This window comes from Clarias gariepinus, chromosome 14, assembly GCF_024256425.1.
Source record: "Clarias gariepinus isolate MV-2021 ecotype Netherlands chromosome 14, CGAR_prim_01v2, whole genome shotgun sequence".
NCBI lineage: Eukaryota > Metazoa > Chordata > Actinopteri > Siluriformes > Clariidae > Clarias > Clarias gariepinus.
The window spans coordinates 22,709,182-22,732,820 of record NC_071113.1 but is presented as its reverse complement, the minus strand read 5'-3'; the positions used below and the strand labels follow the sequence as shown (position 1 = coordinate 22,732,820).

The 23,639-nt window shown below is 37.7% G+C and overlaps 1 protein-coding gene across 1 annotated transcript; it reads left to right on the top strand.

Annotated features, from left to right (window-relative positions):
• Window positions 1-32: 32 nt before the first annotated feature.
• opn4b (opsin 4b) lies at window positions 33-23,639 on the top strand. Its single transcript, XM_053511612.1, has 11 exons — window positions 33-106; window positions 10,266-10,408; window positions 10,609-10,742; window positions 14,506-14,709; window positions 14,790-14,961; window positions 15,311-15,478; window positions 17,674-17,781; window positions 18,674-18,860; window positions 18,954-19,145; window positions 21,357-21,422; window positions 23,387-23,639. Exons 2-11 carry the CDS (start codon window positions 10,266-10,268, stop codon window positions 23,630-23,632), a joined length of 1,620 nt encoding a protein of 539 aa, XP_053367587.1. The 5' UTR covers window positions 33-106; the 3' UTR covers window positions 23,633-23,639.

The window sequence follows — 23,639 nt, the reverse complement described above, 5'->3', positions numbered from 1 at the left end:
GGGTTTCCCCATCACTCCGGAGCCGGACAGCATGGCTGGAAGCGCACAGACCGAGCAGGCTTGGAACTCCAGCAGCGCGGATCTGCTCGCGCGCACCTCCACTTCGGTAAGATCTCCTTTATATCGGAAAAAACTTCAGCATTTAAAGAATCTTGTATTTGAGTGGCGGGAATAATTGTTCTCTGTAACTGCATAGCGAACACTTAATTATCTGAACAGTTTAAGATTTTAGAGAGAGAGAGAGAGAGCGAGCGCGTGCATGAATGAGCGTGCAGTTTGGGGGCAATCCTGCGGTCCGTCACGCGCTACAGATCAAACTCGTTCACATTGATAAGGTAGTGTTTATGCGGGTCATGCGCGCGCGCTTTCTATATCATGTGCAGGATTTGTTCAGTGTGATTTTATTGAGGGATGTAATAAATGTTATAATGTCATTGAGAAAAATGCACAAATGAGTAATAGTTTACATACAGTATACCAAGAAGCGTCTTTCTCTTGTAATACGTTATTGAACATTACAAGACAAATTTTATGATTTTACAAGGGAAAATGTTTACTTATAATAAAAAATTTTACATCATTTGCTAAAACAGACAGTCAAATAATAATAATAATAATAATGCATTATGTTATACGGAAGCTACTTCCGAAGTTTATACAACTGGCCAATCTTTTTAAAAAAAAATAATAATAATTAAGTTATTAACTTCATCCGTTTTGGAGAGATGATTTTATAGGTGCCCCCAAAATGTCCATTTTCGGGGTTTTACTGACTCGATTTTAACAATAATACTTTAAAGTGTAAATTACTTATTTCTTTATGAGTATTGATAATAAAATAGTGTAAGCTTCTAGAAGCATACAGAATGAACTGTAAAAAATTAAAGGATTTCATGCAAAATTATGGATTTTTCGTAACCATGTCAAATTGAAGTTGCAAAATCTTAACAATTTTGCATTTCACAATAATACACTCTGACAGTTGTGTGTCTATTTATGTGAAATATAAATTGGCCAAGTTTCATCTAAATGGCAATTAAGATCATTGAAAGTTTTTAATTAAAACAATTAAGGACACTACACCTAGGTGAGACACTTTTTAGAACGTTATATCCTGTTTTGGCTGAGATGTATCTGTTTTTATAAATTGTCATAAACATTTTTTTTTTCAGGATGCAGAAGGTAGGGTATATAAAAAAATTACCCACAGCAGTCAATTTACTTTTCTGTTTTTTTATTTTTTTTTTAAGTGATCCATTTATATGTAGTGCCGCAGGGAGATGATTTATCACATGCATCAAACCAATAAAAGAGCAATGGAGGTAGTGGAGGAAAGTGGAAATTCCTTAATTTCTTCCAATTTTTCTAACTACAGGTAGATAAAGTTCACAATATTATACTATTCTTCTTATTAACTTTCCATAGAAGTAACTTTAAATTATTTAGATATTTTTAAATTATTCTATGACAGTGAGAGATTACTTATTAAAAACATCAATGGTGTTATGTTGGAAAGTTGATTTCCACACAACATCCACAAAGTGCTGCATCTGGATTAAGGAAGAAGCCCTTTCCGAGTTTAATTACTAAAAACAAACATCACACACAAACAAACAAAAACCCATGATGAAGGGGAGCACTACAGTGATATGTCTCAGTGGTTAGCAGCACTGTCAACTGGCACTGTCCATCATTGGGGTTAAAATATCACCTCTGAAGTTTATATATTCTTTACTTGCTTTTTGCTGGGTTCCCAGCGTAGTCCAGTTTCCCCCACAGTCTACAGATTAAAGATTGTTTCCACTCTAACAGCAGTGCATGAATGGGTGATCTTGTGCCCTGCAATCATTTGGCCCTCTATATGTCTCCTCTTGCATTATTCCCTGAGTTCCCCTTTGAATAGAATCCAGGCCCCCTGCGACATCATGCTGTATATGTTTTATGGAAAATGAACGAATGAAAAACCTAATGAATAAATTATAAATGGACAGTGTCTTTTATTTCATGTGCCCAGAGGTTTAGCTGACTTCCTATGTTTACTGTGCTATTTTGCTGACAAATTAAAATGCTCAGTCGATATTAATCTGTGCACTGTGGAACAGAGATCTATAGATTATACAGACTATATTACATCAAGTGCTGGGAAAGAAAGCCAGGGGAGTCTTGACAAAAATGGGTTGAAAATATGTGATAGCAGCTATTTCCCCTGTAACCATAACCCTGCTGAACTCTACATTACACCTTTAGGCCATTGATATTTTAAGTTTTATAACATACAATTTGAAGTATGTTGTTTTGCTTATACCACATTTTTTCCCAGTGATTACAATCTTGAAATTATTAATGAATGAAACAACACACATTTTAACGTGTCATAGTTCGATTTAGTGTTAAGGGTTAGTTAATTCCCAGTCTTACATAGATTTTAGCTGCATGAAACAGTCATTCTCTCACCAGGCTCTCTCGTTTTTTCTCTTTGTCACTGTCTTGTCTTCTGTCTGGCTGTCTCTCTCTCTCTTTCTCTCACTGTCTTCTCCCCCTCCCAATTCCTCACCCCAAAAAATGCATCCTGTTATTTTACCAAGAAACCAGAAAGTGGGAAGTCCTCTTCCCTAAAGACTTTCGGAATAACTTGCTTTTATTACTTTTTAATAATTTAGCCAAAAAAAGATTTTACACTAAAAATAAATAAAAAAATCCTGCTGGGAAAATCAATCATCATTAGTGATGCACAAGCACAAATCAATCAAATGTATCACTCTGGTAATGACAGAACAGTAACCAACTGGTCACTGAGAACAATGGTCTTCAGTAAATAGTCATTGAGAACCGATTTTTGTGCAAGCATAAATTAATCAGATCGACAGTATTACTCTGGTAATGACAGACCAATCAGTAATTAGTCATCAGTGATTAATCCATGGGAGTAATAATGATTGGCAATTGGATGTTAAAACAAATGTGCAAATGTGACTTAGTGATATTTTACAAATTGGTAGTTAAAAAATCACCAAGTTGTCAAATCTTGACAAAAAGTTGCTAAATGCCATTATGTTTTTGTGGTCTAAGTGCTTGATAAAAAAAAATGAAAGTGAAGACAAATTTTTCTATTTTCGAGTTAATGTAAGAGCACACTATTCTATATAATTGAGCTTCTCTGGTCAGTAAAAGTTATTATATTTACTCAACTAGGTATTAAATCTAAACTAATCCTACTTATTAACAGTAACAATAATTACTGTTAAACTGACATTTCTTACTCCATTAAATGTATAGGAAATATATAAACCTAATGGCAACCGCACAGTATTATTTCATTTGATATGAAAGAAAATGTAAGCTGTCCCATGTTGCACAGAGATGCATGTTTTTTTTTCCAGAACTTTTTCCTCTAAAACTTTTTGTCCAAACTATTTCTACTATTTAAAAGAAAAGCTTGACAGTTGTTACAAAAAGTTGAAGAAAAACCATCATGATTTTGTGGAAAAGGGGAGTACTGGCTTACAATAGGATATACGAAGGTCAGCTGTATTTTACTTCATTTCCTTTCTAATAAATGTTTTTCAGGATCAATATGTTGTCATTATAGGCACATTTGTAAGCAGGAAAATTACATTTAGGTAATTCTTCTTGTGTCCTTGGCTTCAAGCTGATGCGGACTAACCATTAGCAGATGAATTTTCCCAGTTGACCACTGGCATTTTGTCTAGTGGCTATTGATTAGGTGGCTTCATCTAAGGTCATTGACTAGGTGGCTCCCACAGTGCTAGAACAACTGATTATTAAGATCGGTGCTCTAGTAGGATAACTAGAGCGCATGCATAAGAAAAGTTCTTGTTAGAACAATGCTAAACTGATTGTAGCACAGTCATGTGGGTGCCATGAGACATCATCACCAGAGGGGCTCAGAGGTGATTCTGTAAAATTAATAGAATGACAGCACTAATGTCTCATTTTACCACAATTCTCCATCAACTTTCTCTATGACCTTTGAGATGTTACAATACCGTTTCATTATATTACCTGTGCTGACACCTTTGAGAGACTGTCAGTGGTGTTACATATGTTCATATGTTCATGTTAAGGAAGATGCATACAGTGCAGTGCAAAAATCTTAAGTCACCCTTTACATTTATAATATGCTGCTTCCAAAGAGCCAGACTTTCTTGTATTTGCATGTAGTCATTAGGAATACTTCTTCAGGTTTCATGAAGGACTTCCTGGGAAACTTTTGGGCTCTTGTTTTCAATCCAGTCCCTGTAGCTTGCCATGAGGTTGCTGCTAAGGTTCTTACATAAACACCCATTTTTTTTTTCATCTTTAGGCACTTTGTAGCCTGCCACAATAACCATTTGTTTCTATTTCTTTAATTTAATCTATATAATATAATACATTTTATAGGGGTATTTTTCCCAGTGCTGTATGTTGATTAGAATGAGTTAATAATAATAACAGTTTAGTTAAACACCATTCACATTTTAGCACTTGAACTGAGCCTTAGGCAATGGTTTGAACATTTGCTCTTTGATTCTTAGGCATTTGCATTAGGGCTTTTGTGTATAGTGCCCCAAGGATAGACTTGGTTGAAGTTAATTATTACATGATTTTTCCCCAAATTTATGTGATACATTAATACCCTGATTTGAAAAAAGGAACGATTAACAATGATTTTGATTTGAGGGATTTTTTATTTATCTATCCTTATTTTAGATCAGAGGGTCAGGTATAAGAGTAACAAAAGTTTTATTATAGAACTATTACACGCCAGCTTAGAAATTTTGCACAGTTTTTTTTTTTCCACATAAGTGCCCTTTCAAAGTCACAGTGTTCTACTCTTTATCTGATTGATCTTTTTTCTGGTGTGTTGAAACATCTTTAGTTGTTAGCAGGACATGAAACAAGGATCTCCGTAATTTTTTTCCTTCAAGTTAAATCTCAGGAGTCTGATATGTATGCCCATTGTAGAATAAATATTTCTGATTCACTGAGCAGCAGGCGTTTCTGACTGAACAATAAGTGATTTAGAAAGGCAAGGCACTTAAAAGCGAGACAGATGGGAAAAGATTTGTGTTACTAAGCCAAAGTTATAAGGACAATCAATGTCTGACTTCAGTCTGGCAGAGAGAGAAAGTAAAAAAGGAAAACTAGTTGGACACATGATCTCATAAATAAACTAAATAATAATAATGTAATTATTTAAAATAAGTGTGTAGCAAAAGTAAAGGGTATACTAAATGTAGGTACTTCTTAATTGTCAGCTGCATCAAAAACTTTTAAATAATAAGAAATTTAGATTGTTGAGTCAGGAAAAACCTGGAAAACCTCCATTAAAAAACATTTTAGTTGAGCCAGCATCAATACGCAAGTTTGCCAAACAGTAGGATTAGTACTGATGGCTCATATTTCTTTTTGTATGTAAAGATGCATTTGCTTAAGTTACTTGCTTATGTTAATTTAATTTAATAACAATCTGTTAACTGGGTTTATATTAAAGCCAGAAGCTTAAATATACACAAATGCAACATTAGCTATGATCGGAGTGGAAATGTTACCTGTAGGTCGGTAGCTAGCACTAGGTCAATACACACAGTAATTTGCTGGTAAAGTCACTGAATGTTGTGGACAAATTTTGGACGCAGTCTGTTTTTGGCAGCATTGTTAAAAAAAAGAGTGGTTCAAACCTAAGCATTTCTTTAAGCAATTTAAATAATCACAGACATAACAAGGCAAACATTTGTTTTTTCTAAGGGCCTTGCTCAAGGGCCCAACAGTGGCAACTTGGTGATTGTGGGGTTTGAACCAGGTTTCCGAACTGTAGTCCAATGCCTTAACCACTGAGCTACCCCTGACTCTTTTGGATTTGATCAGATTAGTTACGCCCACTTTAAATGGATTTAAATGGCTGGTTATAATTTATCTTTTCACGACATCCTTCTGTGAATAACCATCTGACATCTCTTGCTGAAAGCACTGTAGCCATCTATCACAGTCACAATTCTTACTCCGGCCTTGCTAAAAAGAACCCTTCAAACTTCACACACATTAAAATGATTGTTTTCACATTCATTTCCATTTTTTTAAACATTTTTTCATGTCACTATGATGGCGGTCCACTCCAGTGCAGGTGCTTCTCACACACGCACACACTACCTATGCGATGTGAGGTATGCCAACAACATCGCGTGGGAACTCACCTGCGATGGTGAGTCATTAGAAGATGACGGTTTCAGCCTTTGAAAAGACCCCTTCGCTTCCACCTGGTGATTAGAGAGTAGCTGTGTATCTTCTCACACGTTTCTCCTGTCTCCACAGACTTGAATTTGTCCTAGTCCCAGTCATCGAGAAGAAAGCTGCCTGCCTCCCGCTCTCTCACGTGCTCTGCTGCCTCTGCCTGAATCATGCTAAATGCTCTGCGCACTGGTCTCACAAAGCTGATGACACTGCGTCTACGGAGCTTTGCCCCACAGAACCACAACATTCTTTCATTGACCGCTGCGATGCACTACACCTGCTTATCAAGCTCACGCCACATGATGATGTTAAAGCATTCCTGTGCACTTATAAAAAGACTGCTGACCTGGAGGGGTGGCCTCGCCACAAGTGGACTGGCATTCACACCACTGTTGTTGGGTGAGGTGCAACGTGTCTACTATCAGATGAGGATGTGGATACCTATGAGTTGCTCAAAACTGAGATCCTCGCCCGCTGTGGGCTTTTCAACGTGTAAGCTGCTATAGAATTTCACAAGTAGACCTATGATCACATCGACAGTGCTAATAGACCAGCTCAGTTAAAAAGAATTAGGTGGCTCCAGCCAGAATGGTGTTGCTTACACTGTTCGAAGTGGCAGTGGTAATGGATTGTGTGCACTCCTGAGAATTGCCTGAAAAATATTTATCAACACTCTACTCCTCACTTCAAAAAGATCAGGCTTCTTCTGTCGCTGCTGGAATCCTTACAAAATGAGACGATGCTGTCCGAGCCCGAGCGAGCACCTGCCAGGGGTTTTGACACTTCCCACATTCTGGGTGTTAGCAGGTTAACAGAGCGCAGATCTCAGTACTGCTTGACACTGGAATCCCAGTAACACTTGGACGCCCCTTCGTGGTGCCACCCAACGCACCCTAGTACAAACCTGCCTCTGTCACCAGTGTTTATGGTGACCAGTAGGAGGTGCCCGCTGGGCACATCATGGTTGAGGATCACCTGGGTAATAATCTGAAAGCTGGCATAATACCTGAATTGCCTGTGCCTCTACTCCTAGGTCTTGACTGGCCCGGCTTATGTACCAGAGAACCACATCCAGAAAAAGCACAATGCTCGCCACCTGTGATGGAAACAAGCAGCAGCGACACAGCTGGCATGGTTGGTGCAACCGTCTACTAATGGCAGCGATGCTGAAACTGAAGGTGAGGCTAATGATCCATCCAATCCATATGTCTTGCTATCTTAGCAGGTCAAAAAGGACAGAAATTTCACCCAGGTACAACGCGAAGACCCGAGATTAAAGAACTGCTGGGAGCAAGAAATAATTTATTATATTATCATACTGCATGAAGAGGAACTGACATTGATCTTTTGGTGGTCCCACAGCCCAAAATAAAGCTAGGTAAGCAACTTTTGCCAGCGTTGTCCTAAACAGCCCACTAAGTCTGCCCCTGCACATGTCTGTGTACCATCCTCAAACAGATGGTCTGGTGAATCATTTCAACCAGAGGTTAAAGCAAATGTTGCGGAAAGTGGTGGACAAAAGTTGCATGCCTGCTGCAGCTTTACACCATTTGCTCTTCGGCTGCTGGCCACGGGGTCTGCTCGACATGGCTAAGGAAGCTTGGGAGGAGCATCCATTCACCATTCCTGTCAGTGATTGAATATGTCCAAGATCTACAGTAATATTAATAAACTGTTCGACAGCACATGAAGAAAAGAAAGCAGAGGTGCGCTTATGACCAGCTAGCTCAACCGTGCAAATTCCAGGTGAGCAACCGTGTACTGCTGCTCCATAGTGCCACTTGCAAATTCCTGGTCCGCTGGCATAGACCCTTCACCGTAGTGGAACGAGTCCTAGTAAATTATCAACTGCAACAGCCAGGTAAGCACAAGTGCGCTAAGCTGTATCATGTCAATTTACTTAAATGGTGGATAGAACTGATACCTCACTCCTCAGCTCTCACCTCTCCTTTTAATACAGAACAAACCGCAACCTCGTTTAGAATCTGATGCTCAATGAGAATCAGGAGCTCAGTGAACTCATGGATCAATTTCTGTATGTGTTCTCCACCGAACCAGAGCTCACTCACATTGTGCACCACAACATCAAGATGCTGCCCAGTGCAGTCATTTGCCAGCACCTATACAAAGCCCTGAAGGGCCCCTCATGTGCCATATATTGAGGTAGACAGCAAGTTGCAGCATGGCATCATTGAGGAGTCAACAAGTCCCCATTGTTATGGTTCCCAATCCTGATGGATTGATCAGGCTATGTAACGATTTTTCACCATACCTGCTTTTGCATGTAGATGATCTAACGTGAGACTTTGGGCACCCATTGAAAGTGGGTCTAACAACCAAGTCCCAGAAGTGCCATCTGGGGCTGACCGAGGCACAGTACGTTGAGTACCAGATCAGACGCAGAGTGCTAAAGCTGCAAAAGCAGAAAGTGGAGGCCGCCCGATTCTACCTGCACATTCTTTACCCCTTTGGCAGCAACCCTTTATGACCTTCTGAGAAATGGACTCCCAGAGAAGGTATGCTGGATGCAGCTAGAAGAACATACTTTTAAAAGTCTAAAAGCCCAACTCACCAAGTCCCCTGTATGTTGTGCTGTGACGGACACACACTGTGTTTTCGCGCGCACACACACACACACACACACACACACACACACACACACACAGCATGCCTAACAAGGAGGCAGGTCAAGAAGGCAGGCTAAGAAGTACTTGGGCTGGACACACCGTACATGTATAAGGATACGCCGATTTCACCCTCCACGCAGGCTTTAAAAGGACCCCTTCACTTCCACCCAGTGAGTAGAGAGTACCTGTGCATCTTCTCACACATTTCCCATTCCTGCAGACTCGACCCCATCTGAGTCCCGTTCGCCATGAAAAAAGCTGTATGTTAGAAGTGCATATTAAACTAGAGACCTGTTCTGAAAACTTTGACATCTGATCAAAGTGTGACATCTGTGTTCTTTCTGTGTGCCAGACCCATGACAGTCATTGAATGATCCTGACTACCGCATGCTTTGCTTCATCTCTGACTAGTTTGGATAGAGAGTTGGGGTGCAGTGGTAAACATCTTTCTTCAGCTAGCAGAATGTTTCACTGAATGGTGCTTTTCGACACTGTCTGTTAATATTAATAATTTGGGAACCTATATATTTCCAGACAGCAAGGGAACCAGTTGGCCAAGTTTGCAAATGTTTGTTTGCTATATTTTACCTGCTACCATTCCAGCGGTAGTGCCATTCTTAGTAATATGAGATGAGAGGAATAAGTGGTGGAAATTTTGAAGGAAGTTTTTTATGTTAAAAGAGGAAGTTTTCGTTCTTGCAGCCCAACATTGTGCACCTGTTTGCTCTGAAATTTATTCCACACAATTGAATAGTATTACACAAAACAAAAGATTTAAGATTTAGGATTCAAGAATTTTATTTGTCACATACATGGTTGTATAAGTACAACAGTAGTGAAATGCAATCGCAACTCCAAACTGTGCAGATTTTTAAGAAGAAGAAGAAGAAAAGTATGAGTAAAATAAATAAAGCATGATATAAATTATACAGCATATAATATACAGTAAATATAAATAGTACAGAATTATATTGTAATGCGTGATACGTATGCAATGATATGTGATAAAGTGACTGTGTGCTAAATTTTTCAGTCATTTGTGAGGTTATGTGTTTAATCCCCTTATAGCCCGACAGCAAATTATGATGTTGATATTACATTTTGTGTGATTTTGTGAAAATGGATCACAGACCTAGTGTTGGTTTTTCTAAAAAAAATCTTTAAAAAATCTGAAAAAATTTCAGTAAATTTCAGATAAAAATCTGACAGGTCAGTAGTCTTGGTATTCTGGTAAAACGTTACCAAAACCAGGACAGGCACTAAAGATATGGTAACAAATAACCACTGAAAATGTAAAAAAAAAAAAAAAAAAAAAGCATGTCAATGCACTGTTCATTAAAAAGCATTATTAGACTTATCCACACTAGATCTCCTTTTGAACTGTAATTTGCTTGTCTCATTTCACAGATGTCTGTGATTCAAGCTCCTCACCATCCTTTTCCCACTGTGGATGTTCCAGACCATGCCCACTATATTGTTGGCACTGTTATCTTAATCATTGGCATCATTGGCATGGTGGGCAACTGTCTGGTTATGTATGCCTTCTGCAAGTAAGGCATACTTTTTTTTCTTACTGATGTAGGTCTACTATAAATAAAAATGTATACCAATCATTATAGACTGTTATCACTCTTAACCTCCTGATGAAAGTTTTCTGGTGCAAAATTCAAATTTTAAGTAATTAAACAATAGAGACAACATTTCTGACTTCCTGTCTGGCTCTCTCCCTCGTCTGCATGTGCTATTGTAGGAGTCAGAGTCTAAGAACACCAGCCAACATGTTCATTATTAATCTGGCCATAACTGACTTCATGATGTGTGTCACTCAGACACCCACCTTCTTCATAACCAGCATGCACAGGAGATGGATCTTTGGAGAGAAAGGTAATCCAGCTGTAGGCTCAGTTTGCTTAATTCCTTCATTTTCTTTAATCGTTCATTTCCAGGCCATTAAAAATGGGAATAAAGCATGTAATATCTCAACGGGTTTAGAGGCTTTGTGTATGGTTTGTTTATCCATTATATACAAATGTTATTTGCTTTTCCTTGTATTGATTTTTTTATATATATATTCAATGACTGCAATAAGCATGTAGTTGGTGAGAATGCATAAAAATAAAGGTATCAGACAAACCCTGAAAGGAAATATTTATTTGAATTGAGTAGATTTGTTTAATTTATGATCATATATAATTTATGAGCATATTTAAAATTTGCCCTTAGAAACACCTTCTCATTAGGTGTGCTGAAGGCTAACACACTAATTATCTAGGGCTAATGATTAGTATATGCCTATATGCCTGTTCAAACATCCTATTCCAAAACAGTGGTTAGTAATTTGAAGTTGGTCCCACTTTTCTGCTGAAACAGCTTCCAATCTTTTGGGAGGAATTCCCACTACACTTAAGGAGCCTGTTGGGATTTTCTCATTCATTAAAAAAGTTGGCACTGTACTGTGCAGTTGCTGTTCCAGTTCATCCCATGACTCAATGACATTGAGAGAATAGCTCTATATAGGTCACTTGTGTTCTTCCACACCAGCCTTGGCCAACTGCAGTGCCTTGCAAAAGTATTCATACTCATAACTTTTTCATATTTTGACACATTACTACCATAAACATAAATTTATTTTATTGGGATTTTATCTGATAGACCAACACAAAGTGGCACATAATAATGGAAGGAAAATTATGAATGTTTTAAAAAAACATTTACAAATACAAATCTAAAAAGTGTTCTGTGCATTCATGTATTCACTCCCGCAAGTCCATACTTTGTGGAACCACTTTTTGCTGCAATTACAACTGCAAGTCTTTTAGGGTATGTCTCTACCAGTTTTGCCCATCTAGAGAGTGAAATTTTTGCCCATTATTCTTTGCAAAATAGCTCAAGCTTATTTAGATTGGATGAAAAATGCCTTGTCAAGTCTTGCCACAGATTCTCAGTTGGATTTACTTTGAAAGAGCCATTCTAACACACGAATATGCTTTGATCAAAACCATTTCATTGTAGCTCTTGATGTTTAGTCTTTTGCAGACTCTAACAGGTTTTTGTCCTGTATTGCCCTGTATTTGGCTCCATCCATCTTCCCATCAACTTTGACCAGCTTCCCTGTCAGTGCTGAAGAAGATGTAAAGAAGTGTTTTTCAGATTGATGTGCATGTGATTTTGCATTTGGGCCAAAAACATAGATTTTGGTTGCACCTGATCAGAGAACCTTCTTTCACATTTTTGCTGTGTCGCTCACATGGCTTGTTGCAAATTGCAAATAGGACTTCTTAAGGTTTTCTTTTAACAGAGCTCTCTTCTTACCACTCTTCCATGAGGGCAAGAATTGATTGAACAGTGCTCTATGAGATGTTCAAACATTTATATACTTTATTTTTTTTTTATAACTTAAGCACACTTTAAACCTCTCCACAACTTGATCCCTGACCTGTGTGGTGTCCTCCTTAGGCTTAATAATGCTGGACTCTATTTACTAATTACTGTAGGTGTCTTCTGTAGGCAGTTGGTTTCGATGGATTTTAGTTAGGGGTATCAGAGTAAAGGGAGCTAAATACAAATGCATGCCACACCTTTTAGATTTTTTCGTGGTAAACATTTTCCTTCCACTTCACAATTATGTGCCACTTTGTGTTGGTCTATCACATAAAATCCTGATAAAATACATTCACATTTCTGGTTGTAACAAATGTGGAAAAGTTTAGGCATTGTAAATAATCTGCATGTATGGTGAAAAAAAGGCTACTGTATATAATTTAAACCTTCTGATACTCAGTATAAAACATATAGTGGTGGATTTTTCTGTGTCTGTCAGGGTTCTGGGGCTTCGCCATAGGCAGATATGTAATAATTTTGCGTAATATTTAGCACAAATACTGAAACTACCTCATGTATGAATAGAAAGTTTTAAAAAGTTCTTAAAATTTTGACAAGCATTGTACATCATCCTTCAGCTGGATGGACTAAGAAGCCTTTGATCACTAATGGAAGTTTGTTTTTGAACCTTTACTTTTTCAAGCAGGGCAGTTACTGGATGACTGAATAAGTCGAAGTACATTGAGCTTGTTTCCTGATCAATAACAAAAAAACTCTCCCGCTCATTCTGTCTTGTTCTTAGTTTCTTAGTTAGTTAGTTAGTTAGTTAGTTAGTTAGTTAGTTAGTTATTAGTATAATGAATAAATGATGTATATATTTATATTTCTGTATTTATTATTATGTATTTATTTATTGCAGTGTACTGTACATAGACTTCTGAATGACCTTCTTTATGTAAGCTTCAGTACAGCAGCATTTTCAACTCACTGTATACTCACTAAAGGTGAAAATGTTATGAGTATAAGAATGTATTAAAATGCAGAGTGTGTACCATGCCAATGGTACAATATCAGCTAATGGCAATTATTTATACTCATACTAACTTGTTTTGCTATGTGTATAAATTGCTTCTTATTGAATATAGTTGCTATAAAGCCGTATGTTAGTAGTTTGGAGGAACATGTGGGTCATGGACGTTTATTTATTGATTTTTTTTTGTATATATTGTCAAATCTCTTGGCTTGACAATGCCCACCTATAGTGTTTTTTTCAATTTCTGAACCACTAACTGTGAATGCTACTAAGTAATGCAACACAACTGTACAGCTTATCCATGACTAATCCAAAGGAAGGATTTTAAGAACTATATGTGCCACATTGTTTATGTACGTTTTTTTTTGTTTGTTTGTTTTTTTTTGGTAACTCTTCTGTGCCAGGTGCACATTTGACCATAACTTATTGTTTTTAACATACGGAAGATTTTTGTCTATGCTGGAGAGCACAACAAAGTTTCCGATATACAGTCTCAGAGCGGCAACTTACACTGCCTGGTGAAATAAATTAATAAACTAAATATAAAAATCATTGTATATATTTCAAGCAAAGACATTTGACATTACTGGAACTTGGTTAAGAACCCATCAACACATAATCAGAACCTGGTAGTGTAAAGCAGAACTGTCAACTTTATGTGGTCAAAAAAAAAAATCATGAATGAAGATCACTGAAACACTTAGTGAAGCTGCACAGTAAAAAAAGGAAAGAAATCAACAGTAGTAACCATATCTGTGTATAAAAGTGGAATTAAAATCATTTCTATACACACGAAATGTTATAAAAATTTACAGGATTGGGACTAAACAGCTGTGTGTCCTTAAGAAAATCACTTTTTAGTGAGGCATAAAGAACAGTTTTGCCACATCCCTGGTATAATCCTGACCTCACTCCAAGCCATTTTCATATGTTTGGGCTGTTAAAGGAGCTCCCGGGAGGCCAGCGTTCCAGACAATTATGTCTCTGGAATAATGAGAAAACTTTCTACCTTGATTGTATCCCAGCACTAGTGAAATTCTGGGATAATTGCATTCTTATAACAGGGGATTATATAGAGAAATAATGGTCATTTTTACTCTAATAATTGTGTTCTGTTATTCTGCACAATCCAAAGGCCCAGTTTGACTTGAAAACCTATCGTATATCATAGACATATATTTCTACTTATGTTCCAAAGTTCCTTAAGTACTGAGCTTGCTTGCAGATGTTGCATTATGTTGGCAAAAGTGTTTGATTTAATTTATTAAATGTGGTTATTTTTTTTCTCTACAGGCTGTGAGTTGTATGCATTTTGTGGTGCACTCTTTGGGATATGCTCTATGATCACACTGGTGGTCATAGCTGTGGATAGATATTTTGTTATCACTCGTCCTCTGGCCTCCATCGGCAAGATGTCCCACAAGCGTGCCCTTATCATTCTCGTCCTAGCCTGGCTATACACGTTGATCTGGAGCCTTCCTCCTTTTTTTGGATGGAGTAAGTGGACAGAGTGTCTCTTTCTCTCTTGATCACATCCACAAACAGAGTGTCCTTAACTGTATTATATTGTCTCCTAGGTGCATATGTTCCTGAGGGCTTGATGACCTCCTGCACCTGGGACTATATGACATTTACTCCATCTGTTCGTGCCTACACAATGCTACTCTTTGTTTGCGTCTTCTTCATCCCTCTGTTTATCATCATGTACTGCTATTTCTGCATCTTCCGTGCTATTCGCAACACCACCAGGTTGGTTCCATTCTTACTTTTAACCTTCACGAAATATCCAGATAGAGGATCCAATGATTATTGAAGTAAAATTTGTGACACAATAAAGATTTGCACTTTAAACTATTACAGTAGATGTATTTTGCATATACAGTACAGTACGTTGTTAAATTTACAGTTAAATCATAAGCAATTTTAATTCCAGGCTTAACACCTCAAAATGTAAAAAAGTTCAAGGGAGGATGAATACATATGAAAGACAATTTAAAAAACCTCTTATAATTCTGACATTTAATTCAGTTCTACTCACAATGTCCTAACCAGTATTGTTGATACATTTGGTGTTTTCGATTGAATGTCTGTGTTACAGTGCTGTGGGTAAAATCAGTGAGGAAGGAGGAATCACAAAAGACTCCATCAAAAAGTTTCATCGATTAAAGAGTGAATGGAAGATGGCGAAGGTGGCTCTTATTGTCATCCTGTTGTATGTGATCTCCTGGTCTCCATATTCATGTGTGGCTCTGACAGCGTTTGCAGGGTGAGAAGCCGTTTATGATTTGGACAAAACTGTTTATTATTCTGGGGATGGACACATTCATTTGACGAATTGGACTTCTGCTGGGTTTCACAATTTTTGTATATGTAAATATTTCAACAGGTGAACATTTACAAATATGAATCATAAAGCCAATAGAGTATTTGCCATTTTCTACATTTGGGTAGTGAAAATCTCTTGGCTGTCCTTGTGCAAAATCCAGTTGAGCAGATAATGTAATGTAATCGTTGTCAAACCAAACAGACAAGAATGTAAAAAACATTCAGCAGCATCACAGACAGTATCCTGGATCACGGCTGAAAACCATGTGACTGAGAGTTTGGATAGGTACAGTCGGTGGAGGAGTCACATGGTGGGGTTTGCCTACATCAGATGACATGAAGGTTGACTTGAAGTCATGGATTAAGTTAGAACTTAGAAGTAGAACTGAAATTGGGCAAAATCTGGCAAAACCTGTTTTAGAATACACTTTGTATTATTTCTCTCTGATTATAGCAATGCTGTCTGTAAATAAACAAGCTAAGAATGGCCCAGATGGTTCATCCCTGCGAAATCCATGTTTTCCATCCCAACAAGGCTTCTAAAGCTTAATGTACCACAAATACCATAATCCTTTTCTATAACCAGCTTCTCAGAAGCACACCAAAGTAACACAAAGAGCTTGAAAGAATTTGAAAGCATTTTAGACTGGGTGTCGTTCTAAGCTATATTGTGTCTTTTAATTCCAAGAACAATGCAATATGCATTATTATGCAAATTATGCAAAATATGCAAATTGTTAAATTTTTGCAGTTCCAGCTGTGATAGTGTGTAGAGAGTGCAGCTAATAGCTAGGGAATTTTCCAAACACCAAATAAAAAAGGTATAGGCAAAAACAAAAAGTATGTATACAAGGGTTAAGAGTTAAGCTGCTGAGATACAGCTTTGCTCCGTGGCCATAAAAAGCATACACAAAAATACTTCTTTATGGGAAAAAAAGCATAAACAAGTCAGAATATTTTCCACTTTTAATATAACATGGCACTGTTGGGTCACCACTGGTGGATCCTTGGTCAAGACCCTTAACCCCATACAAATGCATGCGGTGCCAGTCCCCAAAGCCCGATTAGAAAATGGGAGGGTTACAACAGGGCATGCAGTGTAAAAACTGTGCTCAACCTTGTGGATCCAATGAACCAATGCGGTGACCCCTAGGTTAAAATGGGCAAAACTCTTGTTTAAATGTTATTATTATACACCAGTCATCAGTGAAATTATTCTCCTTACCACAACTCTGCTATTTCTTTTCACCTTATGCTGAGGTTCTAATTGAGTTTATTGATTAATAAAAAAAAAAAATTGTTCACCCTTTAGTTTAATAATTTCTCAAAGCCCAAATCCTAATCAATAAAGCTCTGGCTTCAAGAAAATGAAGGTCAATATTTTGGAAGGGTCCAATCAGAGCTTAGATTAAAAAACGAGCTCTATGCACAGGAGACGTGCTTGTCTCCTGTGGGAAGTGGAGCAAGTTTGCATGATCATCAGGTTTTGCTAACTCTGCAGACCCTTACCTTTTGCTTCATCCTTTGGTCGGACAAATTTTGGAGATTTTGTCTCGCTGTACAATTACCGATTGTGTTTGTTTTACAGATTTAATTAACTCCTCACATGGATCCTATTTTTCTATCTCTGTGTAAAGCAATGGAGATCCCTCCACAAATATACATGCATTTATAAGTTCAGATCTTAGGAAATAGACCAAATATATAATACAATACAACCATTAGGTACACTTTCATGATTAATATGAAATGAAATTAATCTTTTAAGTCACTAAGGCAAATCTATATTTGTTATTTATTACATTTATTAACTTCTTAAACTCTGAGAACCAACACGTAGAGACTTTCATTCTGGAGTGGCTGATAATTCATAGTAGGTTTTGCATAATGCTTTTTAAGATTAACTGAATGGCTCTGGTTAATATTCCAAACGCATCCTTTTTTAAATGACCTAGAACTAGTTACATAAAATTAGAATCTAATACTAACTTTAATGTGAATACTGTGAATCGCTGTGAAGTAGAATGTAGACCAAGTAGAATGTACATGTGCACATCTGTGGTTTAAGTCATTTTTCTCCTCTGTTGTGTTGAAGTATTTGTACAACATTCATTTTCTCAAATTCTTTTCACATAGTTACGCTGACATGCTCACCCCGTACATGAACTCTGTTCCTGCTGTGATTGCCAAGGCTTCAGCTATCCACAACCCCATCATTTACGCCATCACACATCCAAAATACAGGTACTTCACTGCATTGCCTGCTGTCCACATCCCGAGTGATGCTGCTGAATAAAGCTATAGAGAAAAAAACCTATGATGGGGCGAGTGACCACAACAATCTTGTCACACTTATATTAGAAAGTGCCGCGCTCAGCATTTTATGGTTTTCTTCATGCTACTGAAAAGTTTTAAATAAATAAGAGTTTTAAAGAAATTATTAATTGGATCCTTAGCATGCAATTCAGACAGGCTCGGGGCTGCAGATGTACAAACATCTTTATGCAATGTTTACATAGCCTTTACAAAAAATGCAAGTTTTATCATTTTAAAGAACATTTTTAATGTGATGGTGTGTTAATTTATTGGTAAGAGCAGCACACTCTGTCTTGTGTAATTTCTTATATATATTTAAAAAAACTACCTTAGACATAAGAAACTGCATAGCAGTATTGATGTATTTTTAAAGAAAAGGCACAGAGAATTTAGAAAGGGTGTATTACATTCAAGGACTGCATTTTTATTTACAAAATCTGTAATTGAATTTACAGAAAATATTGAATCTGTGCAGTATTAAAGTTTTCTAATAACATAAAATGTTGAAAGAATACATGTGAAAGGTAGAAGAAATCCACAAATGCAATATTGTGATTCACAATTCATTCAAATTTCTATTACTTTTTGAATCATAAATCTTAATAAATCAATTTTTAAAAAACCTACAAAACAATATTATGCCATATTTTAAGTAATTATTCATTCATATGAATTTTTGCTGTGACACTATTCTGTGTCTTTTGTCAGATTGCAGTTTTTTGTTTGTTTATGTTTGTCCACAATATGCTGACTAAATAATCTTTTTTTTTTTTTTTTTCCCCTCTCCACTCTTTTCTCTATTTTCCTTGTGTTGGGTCAGATCTGCTTTAGCGCGGTATATTCCTTGTCTGGGTGTGCTACTCTGTGTTCCTCATAGAGAACGCTTGACCAGCAGCAGTTTCATGTCCACACGCCGCTCGACTATGCACAGCCATGCTTCAGAAATTGGCGGCAACGCGTGTCAAAACAACAGGACTCGATTGTCCTCAGTGTCCGACAGCGAGTCTGTATGAACACATCACAGTTTTATTAAGTATTTGGTTCAGGATGTAGGAGACTGAGAACATCACTGCCACTCTGTTTCTCTGTATCTGTCTAAGGCTTTGACGGACACAGAGGTGGATGTGGCGGGTGCGCTTTCCCGTCAGGTGTCATACAACAGCCATAAGGAGCTGTCAGAATTTAACCACGGCAACTCTCTAAAGGTGAAGGTGAGAGGTCGAGACTCGGGAAGCTTCAATAGGAGTCCTGTTGATACAGGGTTAAACCTCACCGGCTATGCTTATATCAGTGTGAGTAAGAGTCCATGTTATTGTGTGTGTGTGTGTGTGTGCGCCTGATAGCTCAGCTGCCCTGGATCTGTGAAATAAGCTGCAACATAGTTATACAATTTGTTTACAGCAGTTACAGAGAAATTTCCTTTGACCTTGTTAAATTTGTTGTAAGAGTAAAAATTAGCTTTTAACTGTCAGATATAAAAGAGATATAATAGGAGTGTTGTCATATCGTGGCTGAATCTTGAGAAGCCATGTTTACATACAAAGCCTCTCTGCATCATATTGACTACCCAATAATTAAAGCAGTACGTTTGATATAGCTGTCAATATTTACTTCTCAGATGAAAATGAAAGTAAGCCTTCTAGTCCCTGTCAATCACATCTGAGATTTTTGGACCTCATGGTGCTTTCACGACAAGTTGGGACTCAAAATTATTCCTCTACCCATCTAAAGTGATAAATGGAGGTGAATTAAGCGGCTTCAAAAGAGCAAAAACCTGACGCGCTGACATACTGTGTTTCCCTCATCAATCACAGTGACACTTGCCAATCACAAATGTCGGTTACCTTGTTATGTGAAAATAATAAGATCCAACTTTTCCATTTTTTTTTCAAAGGATGTGGAAAAAGCATGTGATAGCCTTCATACTCCCTGGTTAGTAGTTGTTGGGTATTAGGGGATCAATTGGCCATGACCATAAAAACAATTTGGGTAGGTGAGGGGTGTATGTTTATCACCAGTATAAAGGGATTTCAAATTTTAATAATGGATATTTAAACTAAAGACTTATTAAAAATTAACTCTTTTTTTGCTGAGCTGCTGAAGACATCACACAGCTTGAAGATGCAAAGTCTTTAAAAAAAATTTAAAGTACAGCTATTTAAGTTGACTTTTCATACTAGGAAGTCAAAAACCTCCCAGTTCCCATTTAATTGTGAACACATATTACAGGAATACCCCAAAACATTATTATAATATCAAATACTATAGAGACCTTAATCTTGGTTCTGCTGTGCTTATGATCCAGGTTAACCTAAGGACAAAAAAATCACAACACCCAGAGCCCCTATCTTTATTTATTTTCACTTCTTTTGTTTTTGCAGAAATATTTATTATTACTTAATGGATTGAATATATTAATTATTCCTGTCCTTTAATTTACCTGAGAAATAAACCTCACTGTATGTTTGTTCCCAACCACATTTTAACTGCATTAGAAATATAGGAAAATAAATAAATAACTTCATGATTAAAATTAGATGGTAATATCGATATATCTGATCTCTTTCTGCCCCAATAAGTTCTGCAGGGAATGTAATCCGGTCAGATCCCTATGTGGCACGAAAGAGCAGTGATTTAGGTCACATGGTGTGGATCATTGTGTGGATCAGTCAGAACTAAGCGATTAAGGCAGGGTGTATAATTCTCTGCATTTAATCTGTTGCTCTTTGAGATAATCCCCAGAAACGGCCTTGTGTCCGCAAGACTTGTGTCAGATCAAATGTAACTAATGTGTCCACTAAGTGGCACTCTTCTCAGACATGCCTCATTGACTTTTTACCTGCTAAAAGCCCATTGGCAGGCTTAGTAAAGCAGAAGCAAAGAGTGTGACAGATTAATGGGTTGAAATCGATGCATGACTTGTTTATGTTTTATAACAGTTGTAACTAATAAGCCAGTATTATTTCATTAAAATGCTGAATATTTTACAGTAATAAACAGTTCATATTGCATTTTTTAATCAGAGTTATTATTATAATCATGGCTGTACACAGATTTTTACATATACCGGGTTGTCAGACATACTTACTAGGGAGTTTTGTCAAAATTCAACAGTCAACATAGACTCATAGTATTGGTTGCTGACAATATGCCATGACTTTTTGTTTGTGTTGAACAGCAAATGTGGGCATAATGCTAATCTTACTTGGGCACAGTAGGCCATACCTGTTCCTCCCCTCTCATCACCATCACCTTCTCTCTTTTTTATTCTTTCTGTCCCCTCGTCTTGTCCTATGTGTCTTCTCAGGTCTAAGATTTGGTTGATGCACTGTTTCATTTAATCTTTAACTGCAAATGTTATGAACTTGAAAATGCGATATACACTGAAACTGTTAGTGTGAAATATTTTATTGGCATGGAATGAAAATATTCTGCATGTAGAGAATAATAAGTCGAAGTACTATAAGTACTGAAGCAAATTACTCTGGTCTCTGACTTTACAGAATGTGTTGGATGAGGATAACATCTCCATGATGGAGTCTGTCCAGTCTAATCATCTGCTCTCCACTGTAAGTGCAATACCATTTACAGTGGGGCAAAAAAAGTATTTAATCAGCACCAATTGTGCAAGTTCTCCCACCTTAAAGGATGAGAGAGGCCTGTAATTTTCGTCATAGGTATACCTCATCTATGAGAGACAAAATAAGAAAAAAAATCCAGAAAATGACATTGTAGGATTTTTAAAGAATTTATTTGCAAATTATGGTGGAAAATAGGTATTTGGTCACCTACAAACAGCCGAGATTTCTGACTCTCACAGACCTGTAACTTCTTCTTTAAGAGACTCCTCTGTCCTCCACTTGTTACCTGTATTAATGGCATCTGTTATCAGTATACAGTCACACTCCAAGCTTTTAAAGAACACCAGAAACAAAATTGCAGACCTGCACCAGGCTGGGAAGACTGAATCTGCAATAGGTAAGTGTGAAGAAATCAACTATGGGAGCAATTATTAGAAAATGGAAGACATACAAGACCACTGATAATCTCCCTCGATCTGGGCACCCACACAGAGATCACAGGAACTGTGAGCAAAAATCCGAGAACCACATGGGGGGACTGGTGAATGACCTGCAGAGAGCTGGGACCAAAGTAACAAAGGCTACCATCAGTAACACACTGCGCCACCAGGGACTCAAATCCTGCAGTGCCAGACGTGTCCCCCTGCTTAAGCCAGTACATGTCAGGGCCTGTCTGAAGTTTGCTTGAGAGCATTTGGATGATCCAAAAGAGGATTGGGAGAATGTCATATGGTCAGATAAAACCAAAATAGAACTTCGTGTTTGGAGAAGGACACCATACCTACTGTGAAGCATGGGGGTGGAAACATCTTTGGGGCTGTTTTTCTGCAAAGGGACCAGGACGACTGATCCGTGTACAGGAAAGAATGAATGGGGCCATGTATCAGGAGATTTTGAGTGAAAACCTCCTTCCATCAGCAAGGGCATTGAAGATGAAACGTGGCTGGGCCTTTCGGTATCACAATGATCCCAAACAAACCGCCCGGGCAGCGAAGGAGTGGCTTCATAAGGAAGATTTCAAGGTCCTGGAGTGCCCTAGCCAGTCTTCAGATCTCAACCCCATAGAAAATCTTTTGGAGAGTTGAAAGTCCGTGGTGCCTAGCAACAGCCCCAAAACATCACTGTTCTAGAGAAGATCTGCATGGAGGAATGGGCCAAAATATCAGCAACAGTGTGTGAAAACCTTGTGAAGACTTACAGAAAAAGTTCAAAGTTAATCTAAGCCTTTATTAGTTCATCCCAATCCAAACATATTTTAAATGATCACAATATCTTTTACTGAGAAAACCGTATCTTGCATGTGTATAAGGGGTTATACTTCAGTATGAAGTTGTTCATACTGGTTCTAAATGGAGGACCTCAGTCTGAAACTGATAACAAATCAATAAATAAAAATGAGAAAAAAATTTTATACTTGAGATTTTAACTGGTTGAGATGGAAACTGGTTTAGTTTATATCACAGTGCTGTTATTCTCTTGAAGAGTTGAATCATTTCTGTAACTGATCTGATGAAGGTTGTGAGCATATCATTTATTTAATATGCAGCTATATGGGGGCGTGGTGGCTCATGTGTCTAAGGCTCTGGGTTCGAGCCCTGTGGCCTTGCCACACCCCATACTACCCAGTCACTTCATGCAGTTCCGGTCCTAAGCCTGGGTAGAGAGATGGGAGGGTTATGTCTGGAAGGTCATCAGATGTAAACATGTGCCAGGTTGTGTGCGAAAGAAAGTTTGGTTTGGTTTGGTTTGGTCATTCAGCCCAACTGATATAGAAAGTACTTAACCATTTAGCAGTATTAGCAATTTCCTCTGTGCCTTGTTCTAATCATTTATATAATGTCAATTTTGCCTCTTTATTTTATCTAGATATTATTAGAAAATGAAATAAAAATTTAGATTGGAAAGTTATTAAAATAAACATATACTGACAGTTTTTTTCCTCGTCCTTCTAGCCATGTGTGATCTCAGAGCAGGCTGGGCATAATAAGAAGACGGCACCTATTCCCTCCATTGTTGTAACCTCCGAGTCCCATCCTGCACTCCTGTATGATGGAATCGACAGCCACTCTTCCAAAGGCCTCCACAGCCTTTCTCCAGTGGCCTCTGTCAGCATGGAACCTTTTGTGGTGGACCAAGTGAGCACTTCACCGTATGGCAATCCTACTGCCAAAAATACCATCCCTCAGCATAGAATCTGAGAAGTTA

Bases quoted from the DNA above. Each gene is read 5' to 3' on its own strand.
- opn4b (XM_053511612.1), top strand. From the start codon at position 10,266: ATGTCTGTGATTCAAGCTCCTCACCATCCTTTTCCCACTGTGGATGTT. The intron at 10,743-14,505 runs GTAATCCAGCTG...TTTTCTCTACAG, and splicing joins ATGGATCTTTGGAGAGAAAG to GCTGTGAGTTGTATGCATTT. The intron at 21,423-23,386 runs GTAAGTGCAATA...TCGTCCTTCTAG, and splicing joins CTAATCATCTGCTCTCCACT to CCATGTGTGATCTCAGAGCA.